This window comes from Meles meles, chromosome 6, assembly GCF_922984935.1.
Source record: "Meles meles chromosome 6, mMelMel3.1 paternal haplotype, whole genome shotgun sequence".
Lineage (NCBI taxonomy): Eukaryota > Metazoa > Chordata > Mammalia > Carnivora > Mustelidae > Meles > Meles meles.
In genome coordinates, this window is record NC_060071.1 from 147,170,091 (window position 1) to 147,180,724 (window position 10,634).

At 61.7% G+C, this 10,634-nt stretch overlaps 1 protein-coding gene across 2 annotated transcripts; it reads left to right on the forward strand.

The window, feature by feature from the left end:
• Nucleotides 1-2,379: 2,379 nt before the first annotated feature.
• Nucleotides 2,380-10,326, forward strand: DLK1 (delta like non-canonical Notch ligand 1). Of its 2 annotated transcripts, XM_046009537.1 has the most exons (6): nucleotides 2,380-2,576; nucleotides 3,846-3,909; nucleotides 4,371-4,501; nucleotides 7,517-7,658; nucleotides 9,417-9,696; nucleotides 9,922-10,326. In XM_046009537.1, exons 1-6 carry the CDS (start codon nucleotides 2,510-2,512, stop codon nucleotides 10,162-10,164), a joined length of 927 nt encoding a protein of 308 aa, XP_045865493.1. In that variant the 5' UTR covers nucleotides 2,380-2,509; the 3' UTR covers nucleotides 10,165-10,326. The 2 variants fall into 2 exon arrangements, with proteins under 2 accessions (XP_045865493.1, XP_045865492.1); XM_046009536.1 differs by having other exon boundaries at nucleotides 9,417-10,326.
• The last annotated feature ends 308 nt before the right edge of the window (nucleotides 10,327-10,634 follow it).

A 10,634-nucleotide genomic window follows, 5' to 3' on the forward strand; every position in this document is an offset into this window, starting at 1 on the left:
CCTTGGGTGAGACTGCCCTCCTCAGGCCTCCCTCCCTTTCCAGAACTGGGGAGGGCAGCAGTGGGAAGGGACTGCGGTGGGAAAGGGAGGGGTCTAGGTCAGGGTGCACTTGAGGGCCTCAGCAGGGCGCCCGTGGCGCTCCGCACAGTCCACAGGGCGGCCCCTCGTGACTCCGTCTGGGAGGAGGTCCGCGCCCCAGGCCGTTCAGCCCAGAGATCCCCCGCCCCTCCTTCAAGTCTGGCGGGGAACCCAGCCCTTCCCAATCTGCCCGCTGTGTAGGATAATTTTGGAGGCTGAGGTCAGGGTCCTTGGAGGGAAGAAAGGAGGGGGGTCAGGGAAGCTGGGGCGATCTCCATGCAGTGGACAGTTGAACCTCCAGGCCTGGACTGCCCGCACGCCTGCTGGAACCCCCCAGGGCCTTGGGCAAGAGACCTTCCAGCTCGGAACTCCTGTTTCTTCATTCGAGAAGAGTTCCTGGAAGAGACTGGGGTAACGGAGAGGAAGGGGCGCAGGGTGGGTGACCGCTCCCTCCAGCCTGTCGCTCAAGCGAGTCCCAACCTCACCCCGACCCCTTCTGGGTCTCCTGCACCCAACACCTAGGAAGAGGCACCTTCCGAAGGGGATGGGGGTGGGGGCTTCCCTCCTCTGGCCTCGGTGGAGTCTGCCCAGCCCAGCTCCAGGGTCTGCACCAGGGCGTGTGCCCTCCCCCAGCTGTCCCACTTCGGGAGCACAGACTTAGGGCTTTAGGGCCCGTGGGCCCAGGGACTCCCGGTGGTCTCTCGTCCCACTGCCGTCCTGAGATCGGAGAGTATGTCCACCTGCCAGGGCCCCGGAGACAGTCTGAAGGCCAAGGCCCCCCACCCAATGACCCAAGTGGCAGAGAGCACATACCCAGCTCACTGTGATGACGGGGAGGCTATGAAGGGGATCTGTTCCCAAACTAATCTATGCCCATGGAGCCCATATAAACGACCCATCTGAAGGTCATGACCTCCTGGGACCCTTCCCCAGCAAGTTAAAGACCTTTGATCCCCTCCTGCAACCCCCCCCCACCCCACCTACCCTTCCCTATTCCTCCTCTCCACACCAGCATCCCAGTCAGGACAGGGCCTGGAGATCTGCCCCAGAGAGTCTCTAAACCCAGGCTGGGGGCTCTTCCCCAGGAGCTCTTGGGAGGGGAGGATCTCTGGCAAGGTCAGCATCCCCACCCCCACACCCCCCTCGTGACTCTTCTGGAGGCCTCCCAGTGGGTCTGGAATATGTGCCGAGGGCTTGGTGTGCAGCTGCGTGAGTGTGAGCGGACTTGTGAGCTTGCCCACATGTGTCCCTGCGTGTTTGCATGTGTGCTGGGCGGCAGTGCCTCCGTGTTTTGATGAGTGTGCCACCGAGAGCCTGGGACTTGTGAGTCTGGGGTGCTTGTGGCTATCACGTCTGGGGGGGCCCTACACCTGCGTGCGGGAGTCTGTGGTCTCTGTGTCTTCGTGGCTGAGGGCCTGAACCGTCTGCCCGCGTCTGCCTGCGTGGGAGTGGGGGTCTGCGTGTTTACCAGTGAACGCGTCTGTTCAGGTGTGCACGTGGCTCTGCGTGTGTCTCTGTGTGGCCCAGACGGGTGGGCCCGCGGTGAAGGAGGCCCAGGGTTTCATAACTGTGTGTCCCCCCCGCCTCTCTGCGTGCCCATGCCTGAGCCTGTGACACTCCAGACTATTTCCATAACCTGCGATTGCGTTGCCGTGTGTGCTGGTGGTGTAGGGTGTGTCTGGCTTGTGGTGTGTGTGTGTGTGTACGTGTGTGTGTGTCTCTGCATTTTCCTGCGTCGATCTGGCTAGGGGTAGGGGGTAATCAGGCTTCTCCTCTGTGTTTTCCTGAGTGCGTATGTGGCGCGAGCGTGTTCCTCGTCTCTAGAGTGTGCGTTTGTGTTTTCCTGGCCGTGTGAACCATGGCATGCGTGCTCGGGACCTTGGCGCTCAGTGTTTTGGTGCTTCTCTGCGTGTTTCTGTATTCCGAGCGCGTGCTGGCGCCTTCCTGGGGTCTGCGGCCCAGCCCCGGGTCGGTCCCAGCCCCTGGTGCTAAGCGGGCCCGTGTGTGTGCGCCCGCGGGCCGTCCTGTGTACAGATCGTGTGCCCAACGTGCGCGGGGTACCTGTGCCCGTCTAGCCAAAAGCGCTCGGCGCGCGCGAGCCGCTTTCCGGGACGCTGCAGCGGTGGGGGGCGGCCCTGCGAGGGGCGGGGGTCACCGGGACTGGCCGGCGCCGGCCCCGTGCGCGCGGAGGCGGGGGCGGGGGGCGGGGGCCGCGGGGGGGCGGCGGTACGAAAAGGGCGGCGCGCGCGGCGGCAGAGGCAGCTCGGCGGCGGCGGCGGAGAGCGCAGCGCGCAGCCCGGTGCAGCCCTGGCTTTCCCCTCGCCGCGCGCCCGCGCCCCCTTCCGCGTCCGCAACCAGAAGCCCAGCGCGGCGCCCGGAGCCGGACCCGCGCCCGCGCCGCTCCCGGGACCGCGACCCCGGCCGCCCCGCGATGACCGCGACCGCAGCCCTCCTGCCCGTCCTCTTGCTCCTGCTGGCCTTCGGCCACAGTGTCCATGGTGAGCGCACCCCCCCGCCCGGCGGCCTGGCTCGCGCCCCCTCTGGGGAAGCCTGCGACGCCCCCCGCCCAGCCGCCGGGTGCCCCGCGCGCCCCGTCCCATGCGCCCCAACTCACGCCTGTCCCGCCTAACCCTAAGCCCCGCACGCTGCTGCCTCGCCCTCCCCGCCACCCTCGCATGCCAAAGCCCCGGCCATGGGGTCCCCGGGAGGGGTGGGGCAGGGGAAGTGTGGGACCCCCTCCCCAGCCCCTTCCCGCCCCGCAGAAGTGGCGCTCGCAGGGGTGTCGGTGCGCGGAGAGAGGAGGTATGGAGAAACGAGGTGATGCTCGGGAGCCCTGTGTGGAAATGCTCTGGGGTGCAACTTTGGGGTGTCGCTGCGTGCGCGTTTGGGAACAGGTCTGTGGGGGCAGCGGGGGGTGGCTTTGCCGTCGCAGCCCCGAATTCCCAACGAGGAGCCCCGCGTGAGCCCCTCCTGCGTGGCGTTTCTCTCGGTGAGGGGCTGCGACACTTCTGTCTGCAGCGGCCATCTGTCTCTGACAGGGAGAGAGTTGCCCCTTCCCGCAGTGCCCCCCGCCCCCACTGCACCAGAGCGGATGGGGGGGCTGTCTGGAAAGCTGGGGAGCTAGTTGGAGGGAATGCACACAGTAGGCACGGAGGAAAGTGTCCGCGTCTCTAAACAGTGTCAGAATTGCAGAATCTGTTTTGCAAAAACCCTTGCGTCTTTCTAATAGGAACAGTGTGGGTTGGGGGAAATTGGGGGAATTTGACCTGCGCGCCTGGTTTAGCGGGGATGAATCTTTAAGAAAAATCCTGAAGCCTCACCTGCGAGGCTGCCAGGTGAAACTGTCTGGCCTTTTCTGAAGCTGAATGACTCCAAACCTGCTCCCCACTTTAGGCTCACTTTGCAAGAGTGAGGGCTTGGCTGTGGGCCCAGGGGTCAGAATCTTTCCATTCACTGTCTCCGTATCCCTGCTCTTAGCATTTGAGGTTTCATGTTCTGGGGGGGTGGGGGGTGGAATAGGTGTCTAAGCTGCTCCTAGGAACTAGGTGGTTTACTGTGGTCACTCGATAACCAGGAACATGGCAGAGATTTTTTTTCCCCCTGAGTGGGCTGATGTGAGATGCCTACTGTGTGCCAGGCTGCTAGGACCGGAGAGGGTGTTTGACTCCCCCCAGGGTGTCAGCCGTGGGCTGTTGGGGAGAAGACAGGCTTTGCCTTGGCCTCTGGGGCTTCTTGGGGTGAATGGTGTAATGTTTCTTGTGCCTCAGGAGCTGAATGCTTCCCGGCCTGCCACCCCCAAAATGGATTCTGCGAGGATGACAATGTTTGCAGGTAATGGGGTGGTTCTTCTGACGCAGCTCGTAGGTGGTCAGGGCAGAATCCTGGGGAGTCAGGGTGTCAGGCAGGAAGAGAGGGGCTTGGTTGCTGGGTTGCGGCAAACTGCTTCCTCGCCCCCGCAGAAAACTGGTGGGGGGGGGAGTGAGGGGGAGGAGAGGGCAGGGGGCAGGGGACAGCCATGACTCCCCTCTGCTGACTCAGAAGTGGGGGTGTTGAGAGAGCCACTCGCAGGCTGAGACCAGTGCAGGCCACTGCGAAGATGCAGTGCTCCCCCCCACCCCCGGGCTCTCAGGGACCCCGGAGTCCCGTTCAGGTGACTGGTGTTTGTTTCCTGGGACCTGCTGGCATGGTACCAAACAGATATCCCCAAGGGAAATTGGCTCCACAGAAGGCAGCCTGAGCTCCCCCTGCATTCCTGCACCCCCATATGTGCCCATCTCCACCCCCCCCCACAGGTGCCAGCCTGGTTGGCAGGGTCCCCTGTGTGACCAGTGCGTGACCTTTCCCGGCTGTGTTAACGGACTGTGCGTGGAACCCTGGCAGTGCATTTGTGACGACGGCTGGGACGGGAACCTCTGCGACATAGGTTGGCACCCCACCCCATCCCTGCCCTGGGCGCCCAGCCACCTCCTCGCAGCCCGTGGCAGCCTCCCCTCCCCCTCCCGCCTCATTCCCACAGCCCAGGGCTCTGTATGGTAATGATCTGCTTATATACTTCCCGCTGCTGCCCAGAGTCTCCTCACAGGTGGACTTAAATTTGGTCCCCTCTGCTCCCCAGCACCCAGAGAAGGCCCTTTGGGGGGGCCCCGGCAGGGAGCTGCCTGTTGAATAAAGAGGCACGACATTAAGCACACGCCACACAAAGCTGAAAGGGCAGAGGCCTGGGTAACCTCTTGGGGTCACTAAAGCTCCGAGGGGGTAGGGACCGGGGGTAGGGGGGTCACAGAGCCAAGCCTCCGGGAAATTCACACAGGAGGCTGCAAAAACACATGAACAAACAAACGAAGGGGTTGGGGGGCGGGGGCGGGGAGCAGGCGCTGAGTCAGGGCCTGCAGACAGGGCAGGGCCGGTGTGGTCCCTGGCTCAGGTGTAGGGGGAAGCTGGGGGTAGGGCAAGGCTGAGATGCGGTCAGAGTACAGATTGGTGTTATCTGTTGATTGCATTAATTTATGCAATCTTTGTCCTTCATTACCCCAAGCAAATTGAGAGTTGGCCGTCACTGCATTTTTAGGCTACAAAATGTCCATTGAAGGCCATTCTCATTTGGCAGGACCTGCCCGGAAGCCTGGGCAAATGGGAGTCCTCGGAAAAAAAACTCCCAGCAGCGCAGGACAACCGCCACAGGGGGCCTCTGTCTTTCGGTTGGTCCCCAGCCTCAGCGGGGCACGAGGGGTACCGATAGGGAAATCAAGGCTGGAGGACGTCAAAGGCTGTGCTTAGGGACACAGAAGAAGGTGTCAGGAGAAAAGCCAGCTAAAATCCCTTCTCCTAGTCCCCGAACTGGGGTAAATCTCCTCTGGGGTCATTCGTAATCCCCACCCTTAAGGACCACGCAAGAGCGTGTTGTGACCACCCACCCCTACCCCCCATCACCAGGGCAGCAGGCTTTCCTAATCGAGCCCCCCCACCCAACGTTGTCTCAGGTCCTTAAAGGCCGCACAGGTGACTCATGCTGGGAACAACAGCAGCCTTGCTGGCCGCCCCCCCACCCTTGGAGCTGCTTTGGGACCCACAGGATCCCAGAAAAGCTACCTCTTGGGGTTGGGACTTTAAGCCTAGAGCCCACCCTCCGTGGTATCTGGTTCAGGATTGCCCCCTCCCTGCCCAGGGAGTTTTCCAGACAAAACATTCCCTCCTCCCTGGGTTGACAAAGCCTCTCAGCCTGGGACTCTGGGTCCAAAGGAAAGAGCCCTCTGGGTAATTAGCAGCTCTCTCCCTTTCTCTGGGTCTCCGAGGGTGTCCGGGTCGCAGCTGCTGCCCCGGCAGAGACCCCTGGCGGCTTTCTCCCCTGCCGCGGCTTAATCTACCCTACTTTGCGGCTGGAGGCCCAGGAGTTGGGAAGAGTGGACTCATCCTCTGCTTGTGTGGCTGGACAACGCGGGGGGTGGTCTCCAGCTCTTCAGCTCAAATTTGAGATTCCCAGTAATGGGGTTGTGAGAGCCCAGTACTGGGAGCCTGCTGCCAAGGCTTGTCCAGTGAGCCGGGCTGGCACCTTTCCGTTATGGTAATGATAAATTCTCTTGATGTCCCCTTACACCCAGCCGGGCTCCCAGGGAATGCCTTGTGGGCTCTGGACAGGCCATCAGCATGACATTCCGGCTGTTCCCTGTTGACTGATCACCGCCTTCCCTCCACAAGGGTGCGGGGCTCCTTAAGAGGGGGGGAGTCCATACACGTGTGGCCTCAGCACTGGGGACCCTCCACCTGCTCTGCCTTAACTTAACTGCTTTTGTATTTGGCAAGTGCCCCAGGGCAGCTCAAACAAATGGAGGAAACCAAAGCTAAAAGACCTCCCCCTCCCCGCCCGTACCCCCCCACGCCCACCAGGGAGAGCCCCTCCTTTTGTCAGTGGGGAAAGCGAGGCACAGAGTTCGGAGGAGATGAACCCTGAGGCCAGTCTTCAAAAAGGTCCCTCCCCACCCTGCCTGGGGGCCGGGGTCTGCACTGGCAGAGAGCCCCTGACCCAAGCCCCTTTGTTCTGCGGTCCCTGGCTCACCAGGCCCCACATAATGAAGGGTGCGTGCGTGACGGGAGGTGTAAAAAGGCCGCAGAAATGTAGCAGTGCTCATGGAAACCCACACGGACGGGAGAGCACTCAGACACTTCTAATTTCGCTGCCTTCAAAAGATACAGCCTTTTCATCGGGAGCCCCTCCGCTCGGATCCGAGCGCAGGAAGAGCGACCACCAGGAGGGGGAGGCATTGCAGGGGCTAAATCAGGTTTCTCGATTCCCGGCAGGAGTCTTCCCCACCCCCCACCCCGTCTCCGTCCCCCACCGCCCCGAATCCCCACCCCCCCAGCCGCCCTCCGTGATGGCGAAGTGTGAAGGGCAGCTGGTGTTTCTAACAGCTGGGCTGCACGATTGCCCTGAATGGCAGGGACCAACCCGCCCCCCCCCCCAACAGGAGAAGCTGGACATGAAAATTGGTCTGGGGAGGCAGGCCCCGGGGAGCCTTGGCCTGGCACACGTCGTGTTGTGCGGGGAGGGAAGGGGTCTGCAGTGAAAGTCATGTGGCTGGACCAGAGAGGTGACCTGGTGCCAGGAAAAGGGACAGCTGTCCTGGGTTGAGGAGCAGTGAGCAGCCGTGACTTTCTATCCCCGTGACCTACCCCAAGGGAACCCCTTCAGCTCCCTGAGCTGCTTAAACCACTGCAGAGTCTCGGGGGGTCACTACACCCTCTTCCTCAGGACCTCGTTTGGTGACCGTTGGCGGCGGCCACAAACACAAACACCGAGGTGGCTCCTGTCGGGTCCCCCCACCCTCGCTGACCAGCTGGAGGGCTCTGTCCCCCCCACCCAGAAAGCCCTCCTTCCAGCCTGTCCCCCTCTCCGTCCCTGCAGGAGGGGGTGACAAAGTCTGCTTTTCCCTCCCCACCTCAGATGTGCGGGCTTGCGCCTCGACCCCCTGCGCCAACAATGGAACCTGTGCGAACCTCGATTCCGGCCAGTATGAGTGCTCCTGCGCCCCTGGATTCTCGGGAAAGGACTGTCAGAAGAAGGACGGGCCCTGCGTGATCAATGGGTAAATATTCTTTCCGACTCTGTGATCTGATGAATGCCTGCTTTGATTCCAGCTTCACACCCCTAAAGACCCTTTCAGCCCAGCCCGGTTGGACCTGTCGCCCCACAAAGGAGGAGTAAGTGCCCGTCCTGCAGCCCCGTGGGGGGCCGTCCCGCATGGGGACTCATGGGGCAGTGTGTCATTTCCATCATTGCCGAAGTGACCCTGAAGGTGATTTCGTATTCCTTCCATGTCCCCAAGTCCCAATGCGCGTGCGTGACGGTGGCTGGGGCGGCCGACTGGAGCAGGCAGCCACACGGTGTTGTAAGGGCAGCCCCGGGGGGCCGAGACTTTTCATGAAACCCACTCACTGCGTTTTAGGGGGTGGTTTTGGGGGGAACTGACAGACTCTGCAGCTGAGTTTTCGGGGCTGTCTTGAGGGGACCTGATAGGCAGAGGAGAGGGGGGTCTTTGGCCAGCGGGGTCGGTGGGGGGTGAGGGCTGGAGGGGGTGTTCGGCTCTCAGTTGCCCTCAGTGGGGCTGGGGCTCTAGGACTTCTGAGCAGTGGGCACCCAGGCAAGAAGGGCCGCTTGCTTTCTAGTCCCCAAGCCATTTCCTGCCCTTATCTGTTCAGCAGATGGAGCCCACCCAGCAGTCTGCTGGGGCTTAGGTGGAGCCGGTCTGGGGCCGGGAGCTGTGGGTGTGGGGGGGGGGGGACAGCCACTACCAGGCAGAAGCAGCTTATCTTGACCTGACATTCCAGGGGGCTGTGGAGGACCCCGGAGCCGGCAGAGGCCACAAACATGCATTTGTGCAGCCTGTAAAGATCAGTGTTCAGAGGGGGTCAGAGGACAGGGGGTCACACCCGAAGTCCGCGTCTGCTTATTTGTGGGATGGGAAAATACGGAGCGGAACCTTTAAAATATTTTGCTTTTCTCCCCAACCAACTTGAACCAGTCTGTCAAAATAGAGCCCGGGGGTCCTTGAAGTTCCTTCAGAGCCCAGCTCCCTACAGACCCTCCCCCCACAAGTGACAATGCTGATTTCTCGGGCTTACAGCTCCTTTCTTCCCCCGTTTTGGTATTTATCAGATGACAAAGGGTCTGCTCCTTTAAAAGCACTTAAATTAAATGCTCCTGTGCTCCGCTCTAAGCAAACAGCCCCGGTCTGGTCTGCATGCCGCACTTGGGTGAATGGCCCACTATTAAACCGCCAGGCACAGACGCCGGCCCGGGCCAGCAGACAGACCGAGGCTTTCTTTCACTCCGAGTGTCCCCAAGGGCTTCCCGTACAATAGTCTGCAGGCTCTCTCCGCAGAAAACGACAATAGGACCACAATCAGGGTGGTGGTGTGGCTCGGGGAACGGTGGAGAGTGCGGGGGACTGAGGCCCCCCTCACCCCCCACCCCTGCCCAGCAGCCCAGGGATGGAGCTAAGGGAGGGGGCTCACTCCAGCCCATCAGTTACCCCATCAGTAACTTCGCCTCTCGGCCTCAGTTTCCCCACCTGTCCAGGGACTCACCGTCAGGCTTCCGGTCAGAGAGAGGACATAAGAGGTGGGAGAGGAGACGGGCACCCGCAGGGGAGGGCAGGCGCCTTGCAGGCTGGCAGCTGGAGGGAGGGTGAGGCGTGCACCTGTGCGCGTCCAGCTCGGACCGCCCAAGAGCCCCTCGCGGGCAGGCATGGCAGCGCCTGGCGTCTCCCTGGTCGGCTCCTGGCACCACTGTCCTAGTCCAGCTCCCGAGGGCCCTTTACCATGTCCCCCCTGTTGTGTTGCAGCTCCCCCTGTCAGCACGGAGGCACCTGCGTGGATGATGAGGGCCGGGCCTCCCATGCCTCCTGCCTGTGCCCCCCTGGCTTCTCCGGCAATTTCTGCGAGATCGTGGCCAACAGCTGCACCCCCAACCCGTGCGAGAACCAGGGCATCTGCACCGACATCGGGGGCGACTTCCGCTGCCGATGCCCCACCGGCTTCGTGGACAAGACCTGCAGCCGGCCGGTGGGGAACTGCGCCTCCGACCCGTGCCTCAATGGGGGCACCTGCTTGCAGCACACCCAGGTGAGATACGAGTGTGTGTGCAAGCCCGAGTTCACGGGCCCCCTCTGTGGCCGGAAGCGCGCCCCGAGCCCCCAGCAGGTCACCCGTCTGCCCAGCGGGTACGGGCTCACTTACCGCCTGACCCCCGGGGTGCACGAGCTGCCGGTGCCCCAGCCCGAGCACCGCATCCTCAAGGTGTCCATGAAGGAGCTCAACAAGAACACTCCCCTCCTCTCCGAGGGCCAGGCCATCTGCTTCACCATCCTGGGCGTGCTGACCAGTCTGGTGGTGCTGGGCACCGTGGGCATCGTCTTCCTCAACAAGTGTGAGGCCTGGGTGTCCAACCTGCGCTACAGCCGGCGGCTGCGGCAGAAGAGGAGCCTGCTGCTTCGCTACAACAGCGGCGAGGACCTCGCGGTCAACATCATCTTCCCCGAGAAGATCGACATGGCCACCTTCACCAAGGAGGCCGGCGAAGACGACATCTAAGCAGCTTCCCCGCCGGCCCCTCTCTGTTCTCGGGGTCCCGCAGAGCTCACCCTATGCGGTCTGTTCTCCTCTTTGTGGTGGAATTTGCTCTATTTTGTGTCGAAGCTGGTGAACGCTACGCTTGCCTGTCTTACCTTTGTGTTGCTCTGTGACAAATGCCGCGCGCCCAGAGCGTCCTCTTCCTCTCTCTCTTAATGCATGATCAAAAAACAATAATAAGAATTTCATCTTTAAACGAGTAAAAGATATAAGTATGTTATTCTAAACTTTAACTTAAAATCAAAAAGACCAAAAAAAAACAAGGCAACGAAGCCGGGACCCGGCGCCGACACCCCTCCCCGAAAGGGTCTCGGCCACGGTCCTCGTGAAACCATTACGAGTGCTGTGCATGACCACCCACTGTGACAAAGGCGAAAAATCTCTTCGTTCTCTTCGTTCGTTAGTCCTCACACGCCACGTCCAACGCGCAC